The sequence below is a fragment of the Penicillium taxi genome, assembly GCF_028828555.1.
Source record: "Penicillium taxi strain IBT 34144 chromosome Unknown utg000004l_segment0_segment0, whole genome shotgun sequence".
NCBI lineage: Eukaryota > Fungi > Ascomycota > Eurotiomycetes > Eurotiales > Aspergillaceae > Penicillium > Penicillium taxi.
Genome location: NW_026643206.1, coordinates 370,350 through 393,496, shown reverse-complemented (window position 1 = coordinate 393,496; position 23,147 = coordinate 370,350). Strand labels below are relative to the sequence as shown.

The 23,147-nt window shown below is 46.4% G+C and overlaps 9 protein-coding genes across 9 annotated transcripts; 4 read left to right on the top strand and 5 right to left on the bottom strand.

Moving 5' to 3' along the window:
• Nucleotides 1-1,004: 1,004 nt before the first annotated feature.
• Nucleotides 1,005-2,172, bottom strand: N7495_005052 (uncharacterized protein; the record flags this gene model as incomplete). The annotated part of the gene is made up of 3 exons (XM_057207703.1): nucleotides 1,005-1,188; nucleotides 1,351-1,921; nucleotides 1,971-2,172. 3 exons carry the CDS (start codon nucleotides 2,170-2,172, stop codon nucleotides 1,005-1,007), a joined length of 957 nt encoding a protein of 318 aa, XP_057061477.1.
• Nucleotides 2,173-2,459: 287 nt separating this feature from the next.
• On the bottom strand, nucleotides 2,460-4,149 carry N7495_005051 (cytochrome P450; the record flags this gene model as incomplete). The annotated part of the gene is made up of 6 exons (XM_057207702.1): nucleotides 2,460-2,619; nucleotides 2,676-3,306; nucleotides 3,360-3,489; nucleotides 3,552-3,695; nucleotides 3,757-3,787; nucleotides 3,836-4,149. The coding sequence occupies 6 exons, from the start codon at nucleotides 4,147-4,149 to the stop codon at nucleotides 2,460-2,462; spliced, it is 1,410 nt and encodes a 469-aa protein (XP_057061476.1).
• A 2,847-nt stretch (nucleotides 4,150-6,996) lies between these two features.
• On the bottom strand, nucleotides 6,997-8,168 carry N7495_005050 (proliferating cell nuclear antigen; the record flags this gene model as incomplete). Its single annotated transcript, XM_057207701.1, has 4 exons — nucleotides 6,997-7,301; nucleotides 7,362-7,791; nucleotides 7,855-7,895; nucleotides 8,126-8,168. 4 exons carry the CDS (start codon nucleotides 8,166-8,168, stop codon nucleotides 6,997-6,999), a joined length of 819 nt encoding a protein of 272 aa, XP_057061475.1.
• A 430-nt stretch (nucleotides 8,169-8,598) lies between these two features.
• Nucleotides 8,599-10,648, bottom strand: N7495_005049 (vezatin family protein; the record flags this gene model as incomplete). The annotated part of the gene is made up of 5 exons (XM_057207700.1): nucleotides 8,599-9,251; nucleotides 9,305-9,756; nucleotides 9,812-10,293; nucleotides 10,348-10,544; nucleotides 10,600-10,648. The coding sequence occupies 5 exons, from the start codon at nucleotides 10,646-10,648 to the stop codon at nucleotides 8,599-8,601; spliced, it is 1,833 nt and encodes a 610-aa protein (XP_057061474.1).
• Nucleotides 10,649-11,575: 927 nt separating this feature from the next.
• On the top strand, nucleotides 11,576-12,181 carry sha1 (putative calmodulin-binding protein Sha1; the record flags this gene model as incomplete). The annotated part of the gene is made up of 1 exon (XM_057207699.1): nucleotides 11,576-12,181. The coding sequence occupies one exon, from the start codon at nucleotides 11,576-11,578 to the stop codon at nucleotides 12,179-12,181; it is 606 nt and encodes a 201-aa protein (XP_057061473.1).
• A 401-nt stretch (nucleotides 12,182-12,582) lies between these two features.
• Nucleotides 12,583-13,086, bottom strand: N7495_005047 (uncharacterized protein; the record flags this gene model as incomplete). The annotated part of the gene is made up of 1 exon (XM_057207698.1): nucleotides 12,583-13,086. One exon carries the CDS (start codon nucleotides 13,084-13,086, stop codon nucleotides 12,583-12,585), a length of 504 nt encoding a protein of 167 aa, XP_057061472.1.
• Nucleotides 13,087-14,660: 1,574 nt separating this feature from the next.
• On the top strand, nucleotides 14,661-15,254 carry N7495_005046 (cytosine deaminase; the record flags this gene model as incomplete). Its single annotated transcript, XM_057207697.1, has 3 exons — nucleotides 14,661-14,819; nucleotides 14,880-15,145; nucleotides 15,233-15,254. 3 exons carry the CDS (start codon nucleotides 14,661-14,663, stop codon nucleotides 15,252-15,254), a joined length of 447 nt encoding a protein of 148 aa, XP_057061471.1.
• Nucleotides 15,255-15,791: 537 nt separating this feature from the next.
• Nucleotides 15,792-17,235, top strand: N7495_005045 (type I HSP40 co-chaperone YDJ1; the record flags this gene model as incomplete). Its single annotated transcript, XM_057207696.1, has 4 exons — nucleotides 15,792-15,827; nucleotides 15,901-15,970; nucleotides 16,033-16,860; nucleotides 16,925-17,235. The coding sequence occupies 4 exons, from the start codon at nucleotides 15,792-15,794 to the stop codon at nucleotides 17,233-17,235; spliced, it is 1,245 nt and encodes a 414-aa protein (XP_057061470.1).
• A 2,749-nt stretch (nucleotides 17,236-19,984) lies between these two features.
• On the top strand, nucleotides 19,985-22,474 carry N7495_005044 (SLC26/SulP family anion transporter; the record flags this gene model as incomplete). The annotated part of the gene is made up of 1 exon (XM_057207695.1): nucleotides 19,985-22,474. One exon carries the CDS (start codon nucleotides 19,985-19,987, stop codon nucleotides 22,472-22,474), a length of 2,490 nt encoding a protein of 829 aa, XP_057061469.1.
• Nucleotides 22,475-23,147: the final 673 nt, after the last annotated feature.

Genomic DNA, 23,147 nt, shown 5'->3' with positions numbered 1-23,147 from the left:
AAATATAAGCGGATCTGGAGTTCAGATGTGACTAGGTTTTGTTTCTAGGTAGAAACCCCGCGGATAGATGTGATAGGGGACATATGGGAACGATGCATATTGAGGTGGCATAGGCTACCACATTGCATCCACATGCATCTCGAAAGCTGGCAAGAGGTGAGCGGTAGAGATGAAGGGAGTAGACAGATATGGATGCTCGCCCAAATCGGGACAAATAGCTATTAACTATCATCATTCTCAATTCACCTTTCACTTTCACTTCACCACGAGAAGAAGACGTAGACAACGAAAGGGAGAAATATCTCTTAGTTAGTACAAGTTAGGGAGCAGAGATTTGAAAGAGATAAGATATTGTGACTGGAATCCTTTGAGATAAATGACAGACCCCAGCCGGTTTATTAACAATACATATTCTGGTACTAATTCTAATGAAACAAATTTGAGATTGCCAACTTTTAACTTGGTGTACGTTGATTCTGAGGCCTAGACGAGGCTTGCGATAGAGGCCAATGAAATACCTCAGTAACGAAATACTTGAAGCTCACTTTTCCCTGGAGTATAACTCCTTCCTATACGGAAGACCATTTCTTTGCAAACAACTACCAACCCAATACCAATCCTCCTAAAAAAAACCTCGGAGCATGCACGATGGGACCCTAGAGAACCGAAGGGAGCATGGTCCACAACCCCACAATTAGTAAGGTTGCAAAAAAGTCCTTTTCAGGCCCCCAACCCATCGCACACAAGGCAACAGGGTTGGTAAATAAAACAGGGGGGCATTGAGTATCACTGACCTGTGGAAGAAAAAAGGGAAGCGCCATCCCCACCAGAATGATCGGAATCGAATGATACCGACTCCTCCCACTTCCCCGAAAGAAAGTAAAAGAAGACAAGTACGCTGCGTATTGCACTAAAGTGTCATCACACACAATCTTCGCACAGACTCTCCCAAGGGGGTGTTAGCCCCGATGTTTCTGATGCCAAGTGCAGGTGTGTCGAACTGGTCACACCAGGCCCTCGCGGGCAGTACCGGCCCCAGCTTCCACAAGTGGAAGATGGAGCGGGTTGGGTTTTGAAGATTCCTCCGAATTTCTCATTTGCGATGGGTCTCGGGCAATGAAGCCCGAGGACAAAGACCGAAGTCCTTGCCGTGTGTAGCAAAGAAACGCAGCATTGGTGGGGTTGGCACTTGAGGAAAGAAAAAAAATGAAGAGGTGAGTCAATTAAATAGCTGCTGTGGATAATGTTTTGACCGCTTTCCTGAAACGGTGACCGCCTTTTTCGAAAACAGCAATATCGGTTAAAATAATACAGAGCTTCTGAAATCGATGACAATATTGTTAGTATTACTAACTAAATTCTTCAAAGGCTCGGAGAATGAATGGACGTCCGTCAATATCTATCCTCTCCCCTACAGTCTCCCAAGAATCCATTCCTTGAATTCCTCTCGCCATCGAGGGTAACGAACCACCGAATCGTCCGACAGCATATCGTTCCATCCACCCATCGCTCCATTCTTCCCTCCTAGCACTAACTACACCTCCGGTCTTAGTTACAAGCCACTCCCCAGATGGGCTTCTTTGTCGAACATGAGTCAAATCCTGTTGCAGCGCCAAAAAAGTACCCCAAATCCGACCCAAAAAGATCTTTCTCACCGTAACCTCGCCTTCTATTTCGCTTAGATCACCATCATCAGACTCTAGAACCCATGATATCCCCTTTTTAGTACCCTCTGGACTCTCTCGGAATGGGAGCTCCCGCCAAACTTCCTCGTACTCGGCCACAGGTGCACCGGGAAGATCATGGCGGGGCATTTCACCCGTCTCCAGATCATCGCCGTTCGGGAGGGTGACAAAAGTGCCACAGTCGACGCTTTCAAAAGCATTATGCGAGTCGAGCTCGTGTGTAAAGGCAACCCGAACTAAACAAGTATTAGTATTCATTTGTAGACTTGTTCCAGAGATACGAACGTGGCTCTTCGCTCTCAACAACCCTTTGGCCGGCAATGGCCCAGTCTATGTCATTTGTCTTCAGGTCTATTCGTAAATCGAGGTACCAGCCATTGACGGACATGACGATTGTATCTGTTGTTTCATGTGCCGGCTCTGGGAGCCATCGTAGAGAGATACGTGTTGAGAAGCGACATGACGTTGCAGTATCAGCACTAGACATGATGGTATGAATGCCAGTTGACCTGGCTCCTAAGGTATCAACCTTGAATTCTTCGATCTGTCAGATAGCGGCGGCTGGGGATTGGGAAATTGTAAGTGAACCTTTGAAGAGATATTGATCGCGGGGTCTTATCGTTCCCCTCACGCCCCGCATGTCGACTGGAATAATCATTTTGGTCCATGGTTCGTCCAACTGAGAGTACTCTATTGTTTTGCTGTTACTTTCCTAAAGTCTAGATACAAAGCATCGATATCTCGGCGACTTGGCAGAGGTAATGATTAATTTATCTAGACTACCTTAAACACCAGCTTACACTCTTGGCCCTTCGGACGAGCAGAAATAATTTGATCATCCAGCTTCATAGAACCACGCATATCCGGAGCAACAGTAGTCTCAAATCGAGAGTAAACCTCACGCAGAAGAATCCTCATTTCAATCAAGGCGAGACTGTTAAATTTCTTTTAGAGACCACTCGGATCTGATCTGCCCAGGTAGAAACTTACTTCTTCCCCATACATCCTCGACCTCCAATCGAAAAGGCAAAGAAATGTCTATTTCGCTCTTTGGAACCCTCAGCCTCTAGCCATCTATCAGGATAGAATCGATCCGGATCAGGGAATACATCCTTATGCAATCGATGAACTGTATAAGGCTGGCAGCTAACGATGGTATGAGCTGGAATAAAAATCTTATCAATTATCCGGCCTCCAAATGGAACGTAGCGTGGTAAAGACATCGCTATGGGTGGTGAGCAACGCAGGGCTTCTTTGATCACCGCATCAAGATAGACCAAACTGTCAAGAGACACATCGGTAGGTGAAGTTATCAGCTCATGGTGAAGCCGGCGCTGAAACTCCAAGTTATGAGGCTGTGACAGCTCCCACATCATAAAACAGAGACCATCGCCGGTCGTACCAGTTCCTGCAGCCATATGATCCTTACACTCGGCAGCGGCTTGAAGAGAGTCTAGGCCGGTGTCTTTTCGATTGAGCTTCTCAAGGAGCGTAAAGTCATCTAGGTTTGATTTATTTACCATATCCAACGCATATTGGTTTGCTTGAGGAGTACTGCATGCGTTGGAACTGCTGGGAAAGTATGGCTCTAATAGCGGTAAATAGTACGCTAAGAGACTTTCTGTTCAAGTCTTTAGAAGATTGTTCTTCAATATGGGAATCAGGGGGTAGTACCGTGTAGGCTCTGGTGGTAAGTAAGTTCTTTCATCAGCTCAAAGTCCTTCGTATTATCGAGAGAATTGAGTCCACCCGGACTAAAAATGAAGTGAGTAATACAATCAAGAGCGTAGCAGTGAAGGAGCACCTATTCTTGAAATTAGCAAAAGCCTTACTCCGTAGGGACATGCGAAGTCCTTTCAATCGTACATAGACATCGACACTTTTCTTGTTTGGTCCATCACACCTAGCTACAAATTCCATAGCCCGCTCTTGGATAACAGCCAATGATTTGGCTTTCATGATATTAGACATTGCATATCGCTCCGCAAAGATGCGCTTCCTCTTAGTATGCTACATCCGTAGATGACAATTAGCAATAAAGAAATTTAGATCTGCACCCTAAGAAGTATACCTCGTCTTTGAAGAGTGTAGAAAACATAGCTCTTTTCTTGTAAGCCATAAAGTCATCGCTATGCCTAGGTTCCTCTTACCTGGTCTTGAATTGTTTAAAGAGGCTATAGAGCTCTGTTTTGTCATAACCACTTCCTCCAGAAGCGTAAATCTCCTTCATTGCGCCGAGGCTTGTAAAAGACACTTCATTTGGTCCTAGCCGAACCACAGGGCCATACAACTGGTGAAGCAGATGTATCGATTCTCGGCGGTTGGAGCTAAACTCTTGATATTTGATCCATAAACTCGTGAAACGAGTGTACCACGGGCCTGGAAGTTGGGATAAAGGTGATACTAATCCTCTAACGAGGATGTAACTCAGTAGGATGATAGTACCGGCCCAAAGTGATAGCATTTTTTGTGTAGATATCGTTAGATATTCAGAATAGAAGGTCAAGATTCAATTTCCAAGGTTATTTATCAATATTTCAGACTGCCGAGGTGCCCATGTGTCACAGGTTCACCTTAGGACTTAACCATTATCGGTTGGAGATGTGGAGCGAGGAGGGCTGGGGCTAGACGACCAAAAAGGAAGCCGGAAGAGACATTTTATCTCCATATCGCGTTGTGTATACTCCGAAGATAAATATAGAAGTTCACACTACTACTTGTATTCCATAGCTGAAATGTTGTTTAGTCTTTCCCAGTGATTATTTTCCAAATTTCCTCGTATTACCAATAACCTAGGTAATCCAGTCGAAATCACAATAGAGGAGCTTCGGTTCAACTCGACCTCCAAGGCCGTCATCTTCACTTACAACCTTCCAAGGTTGGAAGGCTCTACTGAAGACTTCCTAATAACCATCTTGCAAAACCAAATACTTAATTAAGACCTTGATGCTATCCATAGAAAGTTTAGTGGATAAACTATCTTCGAATGAGAGTGGCGATGCTGAGAAATTCAACCTTGGGATCCCTCTTCTCCGGTCATGTTCGATGTGTTTTGAACCGGCCCTGGGGATCAACTGTCTTCTCAAAACCTACCTAGCGATATAGTCTGGGTTGGTCTCTTCTTCAATCTTCTGACTATCGTTTATATCTGGATATGTGTGAATTTTGGATTGGAGAAATCAAGGGGTATTCACGGCCTGAGAAAATGAATGATATGTAAGATACCTGATTTATTTAATGGCGAAAGAAGAAAGACAACCTTGGAAGCTGTTCAACTATATATGATTGAAGGTCAGGTGATATGGATAAACTCAAGAGAAACTGAAAAATATTTGAATACATCATATTGCTAATGCCTCTATCAGGAAATATATATCAAACGACTGAATGCCTATCTATTTGAGATTGCTCTTGAACTTAATCTCAAAACAACCTTGGAAATATATAGATTTCAAAGCACAAGAAGCTCTTGAAGAGTTATCCCACGAGTTTGAAAACCAACTTCTTCGAACTGATGAGATATTAAAGAAGAGTCCTGAAATCGACTTGTGAGAAATGGAAACAGTACTACACGAAAAGTCCTCACAGTAGCTGTCGGAACATGGATATTGCAATCGTGCAATACCATAAACCCGGAACGGAACAAACAGACCCCCGAGTCACGGGGGAAACGACTATATTAGGAACTCAAGTAGCCACATGAATCGAACACATTTCACACCACTTTGCACAACGTATATACTAAGAACCTAGGACGAACCATATCCTTTTCCAGTGTATATAGTGCAACGTGTGAACCCTGTCCTTTCAACGTAGTTGATCGACAGTAGCCCAATGAATCAGCTCTCGACCTCAGAATTGTGTCTAGTTGATCGACACCTATAACCTGTGCAGTGATCTCTAGTCACCGATCATGGTAGCCTGCACGTATGCACCCGCCCAGCCGAGGGCAATGATGTAATGTTTCAAAGCCTGTGTCTCCTTTGTCGATGCACACCTTCTCACCACATGGGAAAATCTAGATATGGTAACGGATTGACGGATTGAATCCGTCAATCTGTCAATCCGTTATCATCCCTATCCGAAAATCGTTGTGATCACTATCGAACTCTACCATTCAGTGGGTGCAACATCGGCTTGTCACAAGCAGCACCGAGGGTTTAACCTCGATCTCAAACGCGGGCGAAGTCATGAGGTCAATCCCCAACATGTGCGTTGTCTTGGATGATCGGCTCTGTGACTAGATCCCCAGGATATGCCTATTATTTGCGATGCCTTTGAACCTCGAAAATTTCTCTTTTGCAGTAGAAAAATGGTTGTCAGGCTTTGGTCGGAGGACTTAAAGTCGGCCACTTCTGTCAGGGTTCGCACAGCCAAATCTGCCCATTGTGACGGAAGCTCAACCTTGAGTTCTTGCGAGACCGAACAGCCGTTCGATTCTACTTCAATAGCTTCCTAATCAGAATCGGATTTTTGGATACGATGAAGCTAGCCTCCAGATGGAAATGTTGCAGCTGAATACGACCCCCATTATGAATTCATAAACCAGAACATGCCATCGATCAGAGTTACTCCAGGCCATCTCGCCATGATATTTGGACTGATAGAGGAAGATGTGCCCAGGTGGTAAAAGAGTATCAAAAGTGGAAAACCACAGCAATATGCAAGTCAATGGATTGGTATAAGATCCATGCCTCTGCGACTGTCCATACGCTCTATATTGGCTTTGTGCTTTTTGAAATGAGCTAGTAGACTTACTAGATTGCATATGTGCCTCTCGGTCAACTCTATCTACCCCGGGCCGGTATTTGTAGATCAATCAACCATGTCCCGTTATGAGCTTGTACTCATAAATAGAGTCAAGGCTTTTTATCCCCTAACAGATATGATACTTTGCACTTGGCACATTCATAAGTATCAGAGCTAAGGCTGATTCACCAAAGCATCCATGTCTCCCTTAAACTTCCAAGATTTAAACGCGATTCTAGAGAAGGTCATCTGCACTCCAAATTCTATATATAATGACTTTTTTGCTCTTTCTAAACCTGTGGCGAACGAGAACCATACGAGATGCTACTTTCAGAAGAAAATGAACACCCGAGTGTCTAGACAAGCAGACCGCTCGGGATGAATTTGAATAAGAACAAAAATAATGAGATAAAACACTTATATCCCCTTCTATTATGGGAACATATTGCTGAACAGTTTTTTAAAAAAAGAATTTCATCGCCTCAATAAGGCATTAGGCTTCCCCCACTGCCTAGGAATCATAGGGGCATCGTTTTGCATTTCCTTCACAAGGTCATGTCATTTACTCCTCGTCACCGATCTTAGGGGCCAGGTAGAACCGCAAGTGGCCGCTTCCCAGACCGTACTCAACAAGGAGAGGCACCTCATCAGACAGGTGCAGTGTTACCTTGCTGGAAAGGTTGGAGGCCTTGCAGAAGTTGACGAGGTATTTGAGAGAGAATGTCAGAACGACGGGTTCAGACAGAGCAATGGTGACGTTCTGATCAGGCTTGTCGACGTTGGTATGCTGGCGGACGGTAACGGAGCCGTTACCAATGTCACCGGAGCAGGAGAACTTGACACCCTCCTTGCTGGCCTCAATAACAACTGAAGGAGATTGATTAGCACTTTTCTCTGATAGCCAAATTAAGAGGTTAATTGACTTACCGGATTCAGAAAGAGCATTGAGGTCTCGGCAGATACGCTGGAATTCCATAGAGGGCATCTCGATAGTAGCGTGGTACTCAGTCTCGGGAATGGCCAGGTGCTCCTGGTCGATATCCATGAGCTTGATATCATATTCACTGAGGCGGTCGGTATCTGGGCTCTCGAAGACCAGGTTCACAGCGTCGGGAGAGTCATCCGCCTTCAGAGTCAGAATATCTTCGTTCTGTGCGGCGCGGAGAACCTTGGTCAGAGAGTTCAAGTTGATGCCGAGAGCAAGGTTGCGGTCACAGCGGTATGGGGAGAAGCCCTCTGCACGGAGGAGCATGGAAACCAGAGCAACGTGGGAGTTATCCATGGCCTGGAGGGCGATACCGGAGTCATTGCAGTCGAAGTTGCAATCTTGGACAAGGTCCTTGACAGCGTCGACAACCTGAGGAAATCGCGAGTTAGAGCCTCATTTAAAAGTGTAATATTATCCGTCTGATTTTCTTACCTTCTTCAGGAGACTAGCCTGTTCCAAACGTGCCTCAAGCACTATTGTATTGCGTTAATTGACATTCGCACACACACGGAGGCGGGGGTCAGTGAACTTACTGGTGATTGTGGGTGGGGGTTTTTCTTAAAAGAGAGGAATGTGATATAAGGGAAATGAATAGAATTGGAGAGGAGATGAGTGACTTGAAAGTTGGCTTAATGGGAGGTAGAGATGAGGGGGAATATGTAGAGTATGAAAATCAAAAGAGGCGGGTCTGAGGTGAATTTACGCGTTCCGAGGATTAGTGGGTCGACGCGTGAAGGCGATTCCATCTATCCTTTTCTGGTTAGTTCAGTGCCTTACCTACAAGGTGTCACTTTCACGCGTAGATCTGATTTTAGGCTTAATTTGTGAATTCTTCTTGTATAGATTTATAATCTAGAATGAAATAGCAAGGTTCAATGAACCACAAATATTAACAAGCAAAGGAATCACAGAAGATGGACGTGTGGATGCGCCAGATGAAGGCTGTAAGGAGAGAGAGTCAATACAGGGAATGAACAAGAAGGGAATGAACAAGAAGGAAAAATATAGATAAGAGGCCAAAGATAACAATAAGCAAAACGCCGGGTCCTTCTATATGCAAATGACGGGTATCGTGAATGGTTTTCCGAAGCTGGCTATAGCTATGCTCTGAGCGAAAAGGCGAAAAGAGAGGACGAAGGGTATCTTCAGCGTCAAAACTGCCAAGCAAACATCCAATTAGATGCTTGTGACTCGTTTTGAATGAGGGTTTCGAGGGCGTTGTTTGATGACCATCTCAAGTTCTTTGAGCATGTTCGTGTTAGCATCCGCTTTTTCCCGAGTAGCGGCTTGCCGAATACGATCTTCTCGTACACGTGCTAGTCGTTCGTCTCGGGTTAAAGACGCTCTCTTATTTCTGGAGGCTGGAAGCACAACAGCTTCAAATACTTCTTCGTCGTCGAAACTGTGAATCAGGTCGGGACGAAGGTCGCCATTCAGGGCTTTAAGGGCATCGGTAGGACTGCCTTCGACTGCCGTGATACCCCCTAGGCTAGAAGTGGGTGACAGTGGCTGTATCGCACTCGATGGTCGCGAATTGATAGTACTGAGGCGGTCCTGTCTGTTCAGAATAGCAGTCTTACCTTCTTCCCATTCTTGGAGAAGGGCTTTGATATCGTTGCCAATAAGTTCATATTGTGTAGGAAGAGATCCTTCAAAGTCGCTGGAGTCTGCGCGTTCAAGGTGGGAATTTGTCTCCTCGCTGATAAGATGCATTTTGGCATGCAAGGCACGCACTCCTTGGGACAAAGAGTTGAGCCTCCGAAATTGCGCGCGAAGGTGGTCCTTACTTGGGGAGGCTGAAGGGAGTGGTGACGGAGGGATGATATTCCCTACGGAAATCAGATATGGTTATTGGCATGAGACAAAGCCGGGGAGCACTTACGATCTTCCTCATTCAGGATGTTTGCCATTCTATTCATGCTGGTTCCAGTCACTTCAGCAAGCTGGCGCATTTCTTCGACCGCGGCGCTCCATCGCGTAACATCTGAGCCACTTCCATCGGCGCGGAGTGCAAGTAAGCAGCATAAAACGCTCTTCCGCACGCTGTACAATTTCCCGAAGAGATCCCGTAAAGAACGCAGAGAGTACTGATCTTCCATGCTCCGCCGCGATAATGCTACTTCGATCGCTTCAAGGTCTTCGAGAGCAATGTCGTAAATATCGTAGTATTTTTCCAAATTTGCAGTGTTAGTGAGCGGGCGAAGGGTGTTTTGAGACTGAATGTAGCGTTCCAGCATTGACCAAAAAGAATCGGATACCGCGCGGCGGAGCCTCAGACAACGCCGAGTTTGTACCTGATCCTCAAGTCGACTGATAGGAGGTAGAGGGGTACTTCTATATGATTTTGTCAGTATATAACTTTGAATCTGACGCAAGTGAGTAATCTCACATCCGATATCCTCTGGACACAAGTTCCACCTCCTGTATAAATACCACAGAAGCCGATGCAGCAGAATCAAATCTCTGGGCATTCCCAATAAAAGTGCAGGCTGCATCTACTGCCTGGTGTCGTAAGTATTTCAACCATTGTCTCTTTGCGAAAGCATAGAAAAATATGCCAAGTATGGGGACGAGCACCAGAATAACTCCGACTTTTTTCAAGTTGAGCCCAGACCCTGTCTTTGACCTGCTCCAGTGTAATAACCAAGCAATTGAGAACGACGTAGTGAATGTGACTATAGCACCGTAGAGTCCAAAAGTTGTAGATAGGGATGGGAGGTCTGCTGTTTGCGAAGCTGTCACGACGTCGGCGGCTGATGTATAGGATGGTGCGCTGTGCTCGTTCAGTAGTTGAGAGGCGACGATGACGTAGCCAAATTGCTCTAAAAATCGTTCATTGTCGCCGCGTCCGATCCGTGCGTTCATAGCAGACTGATGAATAGCAAGTTTAGAAAGGGATTCAAATCATAGCGCGAGGAGCCATACCGAGCAAGCATTGTAGATTTTTTCGACTACCGCACCATGTCGCGAAGTGTTTAACTCAAGAGGCTTTGGTAGCTTGTTCCGGACGCGTTCCTGGAAGCGAGAAACTCCCCGGGGGGCGAAATTTGAGGACAGAATATCATCTTCATCTGTGTTGTGTATCTCCTCCACGGGCCAGCTTTCCTCGTTGCTGCCTTCTCCTAGAAGCAGATCGGTAAGTAGGTAGTTTGGGCAGTGAAAGGACGGGTTACGAACCCTCGAGATAGTCGGCCAAAGGCGAATTCTCATACACGACTGATTCCATGTCCGACAATCATTCCGCAGTGATGCGAGGAGCGGAGGGCGGGTTACAAGACTGCGATAGAATTGTGGAAATGGGTTAGGAGGCAAGGCGCGCGCCTAGGGGCATGTCGCAGATAAAGCCAGTTCGTCAATAGGTGTTCAAGCTTTAATTAAAGACAGCTTGAAACAAAGGTAAAAGTGTAGGTAAGTTGCTCTGGGGAAAGGAGAGTCACGAGTGTCTAATTTGCGGATGAGTGGATCACTTGCCTCCTTTTAGGGATCACTCCGAGTCGGCACGGGACTAGGCCGTGATGTAGCACATGGACTTTGCTCTACCTATTTACAACTTCAATTTCGTATTCCAGTATTCTTAATTCTCAAGTTTCAAGGCTAAATACGCTGTAATATAGGCTCCTAGGCTCCTAGGCTCCTAGCCGCTACTAAAGTGCTATATTATGTCAAATATTGACGAGGTTACCATTTTTCGCAGCCAACGACCTCAATATTCAAATATCCCTCTTCGATTTCTTCCCTTGACACAAATTCCAGGCAAAAGTTGCAAGAATTTTACAAGTTACACATCCTTCCATTTAAGATACCTCTATATCTTCCTTACAGAAACAAGCATAGTTGAAGAAGCGAGATTACCAAGTATAAAAATAGAAGATCATGTGACTTCGTCCCACTCTCTGATTAGATAATCATATGTTGCTCTTGACAACGGCATATGTCAATAGCCCTGGTGTTATCAGCTATTATCATTAAAACGCCTGTGCATTGAATTACGACCGCGGCATCATTAACTAATTTCAAGGATTCAAGCGACGTGATTTGTATCAGCCAAACATCAGTGACTTTTTAAATCACACTGCAGAGATTTTCCCACAGCCTTTTAACCCATCCATCCTCCATTTCTAACAACCTCATCCGCTACCGTTCAAACGCTTCAATGAACATTATGTCTGCAAATTTCAATAAACCAGAACCCCCTGATACCCCATGCCCATCTATTTGGATCAAATCCGAGATTATCGACAGCTTCATTGCTGGCTTTCCCGAGTCAACTGGGCAGATCGATCTCACTGCTGAAGTACAGATCCCAACTTTAGCCGAAAGTGAACCTATTTCTTCCTGGTTCAACGCCTACCAAGAGTTTTTGGCTAGCCTTGCTGAAAAGCGGCGACGACCCAACGAACTTGTTCCGCTGCCTTCTGGCCGAAAAGTCGCACATTTTAACCCTACTGAAATCTCACCAAGTCCAACACCAAAACTCATGAAAGCATATGTTAAAATCAATTCAAAGCCCGAATGGTACAACACAAACCCCAAGGACCCCAAAAAGCCTTTTTACAAATTCGGTAAAGCACCATTGCAGCCCAGCACTCCTGTCACGCCGCTACCCACAGTCCATGTTGACATCCCCGGAAAAGGGCCAGGAAAAGAAAACATTCCTCCTGGTGGGAAACGCCCTAAGGATATTGACAATGTATCATTGCCAAAATTCGGACCATTGACAACCACATCGCTGAATGTTCGGGTGGGAAAGCCTCGTTAACAGATGTAGGCTTCTAAGACTAGTATGCTACTCTATTGAACTGTTCCAATCCAGGGGGAAAGTGTGCTTTGATTTACTTTATCAACCAGTAAAACGAGCCTATGGTCTTGAAACAATTTAACATGGCCGGCCATATTCTTTAATGCATTATATTAAAAGCTCAAGGGCTTGGAACCTTCTATTTCTGGTGTGTAATCCCAACCATCCCAAACTCCTTGGATATCATGATTTCTCCCTGCAGCTCCAGCCCTTGGCCAATAGTAAGGTCTGAAGGTGTCGATGTCTGGCGAATGTTGAAGTTCAAGGTGTTGCTGATATTGATGTTTTTGTTCTGGCGCTGATATTGAAGTCATGTTGTCGGTTTGCTTGTCGCTATGCTTATCATGTATGTATGCTTGCTGCTATAGGCCGCTGTGGGCTGCTGTACTATCTTCAGAAGCGAGGGCCTCCACCATGATGAGGTGGGCCGCCTGGACCCCCAAAGCCTCCTGGACCCCCTGGGCCGCCATGATGAGGCGGACCACCTGGACCACCTGGACCCCCAAAGTCACCGTGATGAGGTGGGCCTCCTGGACCTCCCGGGCCACCAAAGCCACCAGGAGGACCACCATAGCCTCCGGGAGGGCCTCCTGGACCCCCTGGGCCGCCGTGATGAGGTGGGCCTCCTGGACCTCCCGGACCACCGAAGCCACCGGGGCCATCAGGACCTCTTGGTCCACCAAAGCCGCCGGGAGGACCACCAGGTCCCCCTGGCCCCCCTGGACCACCGTGATGAGGTGGGCCTCCTGGACCTCCCAGGCCACCAAAACCACCGGGAGGACCACCTGGACCCCCTGGGCCGCCGTGATGAGGTGGGCCTCCTGGACCTCCTGGACCTCCGGGGCCTCCAAAGCCTCCGGGGCCATTAGGACCCCCTGGGCCTCCGGGACCGGGAGGGGGGCCGTGATGATGATGGAAAAGACCCATTGTTATATGTGATATGTAGGAATAGACCGAAGACTGAAACGGCCAAGTTGGAAGTTGGAATTTGGATTGTGATTGTGGTTGAGATTGAGATTGAGATTGAGATTTATAGCTAAGGAACTTTCAGCTGCGAGGCGGCTGGGGTCTTTATATTGGGATGTGGAGCAAGAATTACATCTCGAAACTTGGAGTGGAGTCGTGGCCCGTTGACAATTGATGCATGATCGTCATAGCCCTATGATATCTGTTCCTCGGTGTGGCGTCAAATAAGTAGCGGCTCCGCTAGGCTATCATACAACTAGCATTGCGCCATTGTCAAAGGATTACTTGATTGAAACTACCTAGGTATATATATCTGATTGGTTCCAAGGTGCGTCACATCTTAATCTGATATCAAATCAAATCAAGCCCTCTAAATTGAGTCAAAGTGTGTACGTACAGGGTACACAGAAGGCATAGCTAGCCGTAGTACCCGGTACCGGCTACGGAGCAGTTTAGGGCTATGCTGTATCCACTGTGGCTAAACTTGGGTCAGTGACGCGTCCAGGTCCTGAACGTCCTTGGCGGATGAATACAGTTAGTCAGAAGCTATGTCTAGATATGATTCAAAGTGTTCATAATCTTATAAAATTAACCCTCGGGTACCAGTCAAGTAAGCCTAGTAAGCCGGCTAAATATACGGCTCTCACCTGTAAATAGTAGCTCTATAAAGTTCCAAGGTTATATTCCAGCATGTAACTTACCCTGTCCTTTAACATTGAAGTCAACATACTCGGAGGACTTTTGAGGGCCAATTATATTTGAACTCTACTTTTATGCTGATTGAATCTTATGGCTCAGCAGAAGGTCGTAACTAACTAACTAATTACTAACTGGGTGATAAATATATCCCAAATTTGAGTGCAGATGTGGACTGCAAGATACCTATCCCAGAAGATCTGGGTTTGCGACCACGATTCCTTTTTAAAGAATAAATGCTTCAGGTAATATCATCTAACTACAGTTTCTCAGGCTTGCTTTACCTTGCTTATGGCGGGACTAGGTAGCAGAAGACTTCCAAGTAACCTTGGAAAGGTCACACCTGATGGACTTTTTGAATACATTCTCAGATATTTTTCTTACAGGATTTTAGAGTCGGGCTCAATCAGAACAACTTTAATTGAAATAATTGTCCAACCTTGAAAGTAATGGAGTACACACTATGTCAAGCTTGTTACAAATAGTATGGGCTGCATGCACTAGTTTCACCAGTAGCATTTGACATTTGATGGTAGCTGAGTAACTAATCCAAGATCTCGGGACATCAGAGCATAATAGAGGATCACTAGCTAGGTTTCCAAGGATTGAAGCAAGTAGTATAATCCCGCAGGGGTTTATACAAGGTATACCTGCGCCACACCTGCGCCATATAAAGCCACATCTTGATCCACAGCGGTGTGTCATAGCAGAAATCGCCGAAGACGAGGTTCTACACGTCCGTACTTTCTTCCTACTTCCAGTCCCTTCAATATTCACGATGGAGCAAGACGTTGGTTTCATTGCTGCTGTAGAGGAAGCCAGGAAGGGCTATGCCGAAGGCGGCGTGCCAATTGGAGCTGCTCTTGTGGCTAAAGACGGTACTATTCTTGGCCGTGGTCATAACATGCGTTTCCAGAAGGGTAGTGCTATACTTCATGTGAGTAAATTTTCTTATTGCTGAATTGAATACTAGACTGATGCAAATCGTATTTGGTAGGCCGAAATGTCTGCTCTCGAAAACGCCGGGCGTCTCCCAGCCTCGGCCTTGGAGGGTGCTACCATGTACACTACTCTGTCGCCCTGCGATATGTGTACTGGTGCATGCTTGCTCTTTAACGTGAAACGAGTCGTGATTGGCGAGAATAAGACCTTCGTTGGCGGAGAGGAGCAATTGCGCAACCGCGGCGTAGACCTCACTGTGTTAGATTCACGAGAGTGCAAGGATTTGATGGCTAAGTTCATTAAGGAGAAGCCGGAGCTCTGGTAAGTTAATGATTTTTCATACATTTAATTTGCAATTAAGTGGGATATTGGCAAATTTAAAGTGATGCTGATTAAATGCTTATGAAGGAACGAGGACATCTCTGTCTAAACCCATAGTGGTACGGATTGGCCCATCACATGACCACATAGTTGAGGATTCCATCCAGTACATACTGTGTACAGAATACTTTGTAAATATTCCTTCGATTTATTCATTTGACAAGATTTGAATGACTACCTATCAATCAAATTCATTTTACTGGAATAATCCCAATTTCACCTATAGAGTAAGAGTCTGATGAAAAGGTTGGATTGATTACGTGGCGGTGGCAATATTATGGCCTTGGGTGCCTGAATGCGCCTTCTACTTTCACGTGATTTGAAAGTTTGTAGAACACCAAAGAATCAGATCGAAACTTATCGAAAATCATCGAAACACGCTCAGGCCTAGCTACCTGATTCATTTTCTATTATACAGTAAGTCTTTCTTTCCCTAAAGGCAAAAGCGGCCGTATTTACCTAGGTACGGAGCCTGTATTACTCAGCTCTTTTTTCTTATCCCCTCTCATCACCCACTTCACAGATACGCCAAAAACTTTGCTCCTTACCATACTCTCCTGTCGCCTTCCTCATTCTAAACGACATTATGGTCAAAGAAACCAAGTACTATGATTTCTTGGGGGTGAGTCATCAGATGAATCAAAGAGACAGAAAAAAAAAAACCTCTGGCTGACATTGTCCTTTTTTGAATATAGGTTTCCCCAGACGCGACTGAGCAGCAGTTAAAGTCTGCATACAAGAAGGGCGCTTTGAAGCACCACCCAGGTACATATTTCCAGAAGACTTGGCTTACTTTCGGATGTATCATTAACACGACTGGACTACAGATAAGAACAAGAACAACCCCGAGGCTGAAGAAAGATTCAAGGAAATCTCCCACGCTTATGAGACTTTGTCCGACTCCCAAAAACGTGCAATTTACGACCAATATGGTGAAGAGGGTTTGGAGGGCGGCGGCGGCGGTGGTGGTGCTGGTATGAATGCCGAGGACCTTTTCTCACAGTTCTTCGGCGGCGGCGGTGGTGGTTTCGGTGGAATGTTCGGTGGCGGCATGCGTGATCAGGGCCCCAAGAAGGCTCGCACTATTCACCACGTGCACAAGGTCAATTTGGAGGACATTTACCGTGGCAAGGTCTCAAAATTGGCGCTCCAAAAGTCCGTTATCTGTTCCGGCTGTGATGGCCGCGGTGGTAAGGAGGGTGCTGTTAAGGAGTGTACCGGCTGCCATGGTACCGGTATGAAGACCATGATGCGCCAGATGGGTCCCATGATCCAGCGCTTCCAGACTGTCTGCCCTGACTGCAATGGTGAGGGTGAGAATATCAAGGACAAGGACCGTTGCAAGAAGTGCAGCGGTAAGAAGACTGTTGTTGAGCGCAAGGTGTTGCACGTCCACGTCGACAAAGGTGTGCGCGATGGCCACAAGATCGAGTTCCGTGGTGAGGGTGACCAGATGCCTGGTGCCCTCCCCGGTGACGTTGTTTTTGAGATCGAACAGAAGCCCCATGACCGCTTCCAGCGTAAGAACGATGATCTTTTCTACCAGGCCGAGATCGACCTTCTGACCGCACTCGCCGGCGGTGCCATCCACATTGAGCACCTTGACGAGCGGTGGTTGACTGTCAACATCGCCCCCGGCGAGGTTATTACTCCTGGTATGTTTCGAAGTTACCCCTTTCAGTTTTATTTTTCTTTTGCTAATAGCTGTTTTCCCGCTAGGTTCTATTAAGACTATTACCGGCCAGGGTATGCCCTCATTCCGCCACCACGATCACGGCAACCTTTACATCAAGTTCGATGTCAAGTTCCCTAAGGGAGAGGAGCTGAAGAACCTCGAGCTCCTCGAGAAGGTCCTCCCTCCTCGCTTGCAGCAGAACCAGCCCCCGGCTGATGCCATGGTTGATGACTTCGAACTGGAGACTATCGACACTAACGAAAACTCCCAAGCCCGCGCTCACGGCGGTGCCGTTGATGAGGATGACGATGATGTGCCTGCCGGTGCTGAGCGTGTGCAGTGTGCCTCGCAGTAAATGAGTGACCTATCGATCAACGATCAGAAGGTGAAGCACTGGGCCTTTGATGAAACCTTGCTTATGATACCAATGAGAATGGGGGAGGCCTGGTTATTTTGATAACCGATGTCGGGCCGGTTTTTCTTTTCTTAATCAAGTCATGCGGAAATCACTTGACTTTAACGTTGGCGTTCGCTCTGAAGACTTGGAGTCAACTATACCATGAGTCTCCCTGTCTCTCTCAATCACGCCCCCTCGGGGATTTCCTCTTCATTTCCATCTGTAAACCTTCATGTTCTCGAGCCTGCTAACAACTTCCACGGCGACACGGGCTAGTCACTTTGATTAGGGCACGAGGTATCACAGTGCTAAAGTGGAACTTGAAACATGATCATTGCTTTCCTTCTGTCATCCCTATGCACTATTGACCTCGAGGCTTTAGCTGACCATGATGGCTTCTTATGTCGTTTTCTTTTTTTTATTGCATGCGCTCATGAGGACTCTGAATAGACATTGCGTGGTTTTGAATGGAATGCTGAGAGCATTCATATCCTTCATTGACTGAATGTTTTCCTGCGCTGTGTAGATCGAAAATGCCCCAGGCTTGTAGCAATGAGTAAACCCCTTCCACGTGCTGTGTACATGTAGTCAGTATCAAGGATAAATGTTAGTATGTTGAATGCGTGGAAAACCCCACGGCGTCATGGTTGCTAGTTATTTTTCTGTACGCAAAAATTGAATAAGTGAAGACTGATATATCAAGTTATCATTCTGGTATGCAGATGGGCGAATCAACAAATGCCAAGATTATTGATAATATGACACATCACGTGACGTGGGTTGTCTTATTTCATCTAGAATACGATTGGCCTCTTGCTCTAAGCTTCTTCTGGAATCTCGAGTTACTTCCATCTTGGCAGACGAAGCGATTGATATTGAAAATATAGAATTCCCAATTCAGTGGATTGATTCACAGCTGAGGACTTTCAAACCTGGAGCTCCGATGATTATAAGTGACCTGACACACTTGACCATGAGTTAAGAAATCGGAGAAATATAAGCAAGGGTCCGCGACTATGAACAGCCGATTGCGCCCTAATACTATGTACTTTATCAGTGCAGGCATGTTGTACCGAAAACAGGGCATCGGATCTATATTCCCCTTACAACTGATCCGTGGCGAGATTGCGCATCGATGAGAGACGAATAACATCAAATTAAGCCGAAGGCGAGCATGGTTGATGCAGGATTTAACATTCGTATACTCCAGATTCCATACGAGAAGTATACGGATGCAGAAATGGAGAACTCTAGACCTTACAGCTATGATAGAATCAGTACCTCGTGTAGGAAGAATGTGGTGTGGCAAAGGGTCTGTGTCAAACATTTGAACCGAGCATGGCAATTTTAAAGTTGTGGGCCCGCGTTAGGCGTGGATGTCGTGCCCAGGTGATTTAGATCTTGACCGAACTCCATACCCGAGACTAAAATTTCCATTATTTCGCCACGGACACTAGGCCTACACTAGAGGCCTACGAGTTGACATAATCTATGTGTCAGCTCATCACTTTGAAACTCGAGTTACATCCTGCGACGTCGATTCTAGACCCAAAAATAGTTCGGGGCCGAGTACTTTGGTACGTCTTACAGAGTTGCCCGTTGCCTTAAGGACCCGAGCAGAGCGTGCATGAATTTAAATTCCACTGAGGGGTCTCTGCAGGGGTTATACTGCGTAGTTGTTGGACGGAGGGTTTACCTAGTTAGGTAAGGACTGTATATAGTATGGTTCTAAAGTCCACTACAAGACGGAAGGAGTATATTAGTGTGAAGTTAGATTAGATACCATGGACGTACGGAGTAGCCCTAGATCAGGATAATGGATCTGGATAAAGTCAGGGATCAACCCTGGGGTATACTTTGAAGTCAAGTCCCAAGGAACTGAAAACGAACTAAGCGAAAACAAGCGAAAACAAGCGAAAACAAGCGAAAACAAGCGAAAACAAGAGAATTTGGCAAAGCAGGAAAGAGAAGACAGGTTCGTTTTAAGCAAATAACGACGAGAAGTGGGTAAATTGCACCATCGAAGTTGATTGTGATTGATTGGTTTGACCCCATCATTGAGACTTGGCGATTATATAATACTTCTTCATATGTAACTACAGCGTATTACTTCAACGTAGAATAATATCATGAACGAGAAAAGTGGGATAAAAGTGTTAGGAAATTATAATCAATTAAACGTGGTATATCAAGATAAATCGCATCAGCTTCATACTTAGTTCAAAGTAGCGTTATAATTGCCATAGTCAATCTCATCTCAAAGTGCTTACGACTGCCTTTCCGTCATCTAGCTCTCAGGTTCCACCTGGCTTCTCTGGATCAAGAAACGGGACATCCATGTCTTTCTTTTAACTCCTGTAATCCTCCTCCTCAAAATATATCTCTTTCCTTCTTTCATTCTCAGCCCTAGACATAATCCAGCTTTGTGGCGTCGAAAAAAAGTTTACAAGGGAGCTTAGATATTACGCCATATCATCCCGGATCACGTCCTACTCCACCTTCTCATCTTAATTCTTTTTTTTATTCTTTTCTTTTTCTTTTTTTTTAATGGTGACTATCAGGATGCAGAGCGCGTGATTATTTCTCGAAATTTATATTTATGTACTTTGGATTCCTATTCTCAATCTGAGGTTCCTCCATCCAACTCTTCCAAAAACTCCCTCCCTAGTGTCGATACCTAGGTATCTTACTTCGGCCTGATACAATCATGGCTGGTGATCGACTCACCCAGGTTGGCCACGGCTTGGCCAAAGGTCTGGGCATCAAGATTGCCTACAGAGATCCTCTAGGTGCTAACGACCCTGTCACCCGAGGCGAATCGGCCTTTTCTCAGGGTACCACCGACACATACTCTTATTTCGAACCAGAACCAACTAGTGTTGAATGGATTCGTGAGATCATACCTTCTGGACAACAATTATGGAGATACTTTATCAGCCTTTTCCCTTTCCTAAGTTGGATTGGCCATTACAACTTGCAATGGCTCTACGGTGACTTGGTCGCCGGTATCACTGTTGGTGCAGTGGTGGTCCCTCAAGGTATGGCTTATGCCAAGTTGGCCGAGCTGCCCGTGCAGTTTGGTTTGTACTCTTCCTTCATGGGAGTCTTGATCTACTGGTTCTTTGCTACATCGAAGGATATCACTATCGGCCCTGTGGCTGTCATGTCCACTCTCACCGGAACCATCGTTCTACAGGTTCAGGAGAAGTATCCTGACACTCCTGGTCATGTTATTGCTTCATCCCTGGCTATCATTCTTGGTGGTATTGTGTGCTTCCTCGGACTCTTTCGTCTGGGTTTTATTGTGGATTTCATCCCCCTCCCTGCCATTTCTGCCTTCATGACGGGATCAGCTATCAGTATCATCTCCGGTCAGGTAAAGACCTTGTTGGGTGAGACTGCTAGTTTTTCTACTCGTGGTGCCACATACAAGGTCATAATCAACACTCTGAAACATCTACCCAGTGCCAATCTCAATGCAGCCATGGGTGTCACAGCATGTGCTATGTTGTACCTCATCCGCTTTGGGTGCACCTTTGCCGCGAAGAAACAGCCCCAGCGTGCTAAGTTGTGGTTCTTCATCTCTACACTGCGTACTGTCTTTGTCATTCTATTCTACACTATGATCAGTGCTGCGTGCAACCTCCACCGCAAGGATAACCCACTGTTCAGCGTTCTGGGCAACGTCCCTCGTGGCTTCAAGAATGCTCACGTGCCTATCATGGATCGTAAGATCATTGCTGCATACGCCGACCAGCTCCCTGCTGCTTGCATCGTCCTCCTGATCGAGCATATTGCCATTTCCAAGTCATTTGGTCGTGTGAATAACTACACCATTGACCCCTCGCAAGAGTTTGTGGCTATTGGTGTGAGTAACCTCCTGGGTCCTTTCCTGGGTGGATATCCTGCCACGGGTTCATTCTCCCGAACTGCTATCAAGTCTAAGGCTGGTGTCCGCACACCCCTTGCCGGTTGCATCACCGCTGTCTTGGTGTTGCTCGCCATTTATGCTCTTCCCGCACTTTTCTTCTACATCCCGCAGGCCTCCCTGGCCGGTGTCATCATCCATGCTGTGGGTGATCTGATCACTCCTCCCAACACTGTGTACCAATTCTGGCGAGTTTCTCCCCTGGATGTGATTATTTTCTTCATTGGTGTGTTCGTCACCGTCTTCACCTCCATCGAGGACGGCATCTACTGCACAATCTGTGTCTCTATTGCTGTTCTGCTGTTCCGCATGGCCAAGGCCCGCGGTCAGTTTCTTGGCCGCGCGACTGTCCACTCCGTTGTGGGTGATCATCTGTTGGACGGCGACGGAAAGTATGGCTCCTTTGGAACCAACCAGGCCTCCTCCTCAGAAGACCACCAGGAGCGATCTATTTTCTTGCCTATCAGCCGTGCCGACGGTTCCAACCCGGATATTTCCCTAGAACAGCCTGTCCCAGGTGTTTTCATATATCGGTTCTCTGAAGGATTCAACTACCCCAACGCCAACCACTACACTGACATCTTGGTCCAAACAATCTTCAAAAACACTCGCCGGACAAACCCCAACGCCTTTGCTAGACCTGGTGACCGTCCTTGGAATGACCCAGCCCCTCGCAAGAAGGCTGAATTGGTCGAAGACACTCGCCCGTTACTGGAGGCCATCATCCTGGACTTCTCATCCGTCAACAACGTGGATACAACCTCTATTCAAAACTTGATCGATGTACGCAACCAGCTAGACATGTACGCCTCTCCCCGAGCAGTGCAGTGGCACTTCGCCCATATCAACAACCGCTGGACAAAACGTGCCCTCTCCGCCGCAGGCTTCGGCTACCCAGCCCCAGACTCGAACCACGGATTCCACCGTTGGAAGCCCATCTTCAGTGTGGCCGAGATCGAAGGTGAAGCCTCAGCTGCAGCCCACGCCGAATTGGTCAACAACGAGCGCGCAAACGACCTCGAGGCTGGCTACAAGAAGCAACTTGAAACGACGACCGAGCGCGAAGCTTCCATTGAGTCTCACTCCGAGAATGCAGATGTTATTCAAGAAGACAAGCTGCACCGTGACCTGAAAGATAGCCATGCATACCGCGGCCGACGCAGAGTTGCCATCGTGCAGGGCATGAACCGTCCTTTCTTCCACATCGACTTGACTGCCGCCCTTCAAAGTGCCGTTGCCAATATCTCGAATGAGCCTGTGGACCTATGAGTCATTTTTCATGCCCCCGTCTCATTAGCATGGATCGTCCCTGGTTTGGAATCCATTTACATGCCCTATATGACTTGTTAATCTCTGTTTCTTCCTGCTTTGTCTCACATCTTTCCCATATGTCCTATCAAAAGGGACTTTTATCTCGGGCTGATCTTCTTCTATATATTGGCGTAATGCTGTGTTTGGTTTGGGTGGTGCTATATGCGGGCTGTTGGTCGTCCAGGCCATTTTCTGGGCAGATAATTCCTTATATACCCCTTGAATACATACATATTTCTTTTAACTCAAAAAAGCGTATTTCATAGAGCCAGAACATACTATCAAGGTTGATACCTAGGGACAACTCCAGAGCTCTCCCGTGGCGGATATAGCACAAATGGGTCTTCATGGCGTCACTAGATGGGTTGAACTTATGGGCCCTAATAAAATTTGCCCGCGATCAGTTTTCTTGAAATGTTCAAGCAGCCTTAAGGTTGTCTCCAAGTCTGACAAACCGGAGCTCCGCCGGAACGACAACGCATACGGCCAAATGTTGTCAGACCCACCAACGATTACGATGAGAAGTTCCGTTAGTCATTCCTAGGTATAACTCACTAGGATAGAATAACAAGGGTGTCTAGCTCGGTGGGATGGCATATTTAATTTGCTGTACTCCCATTGCTGCGGGCAT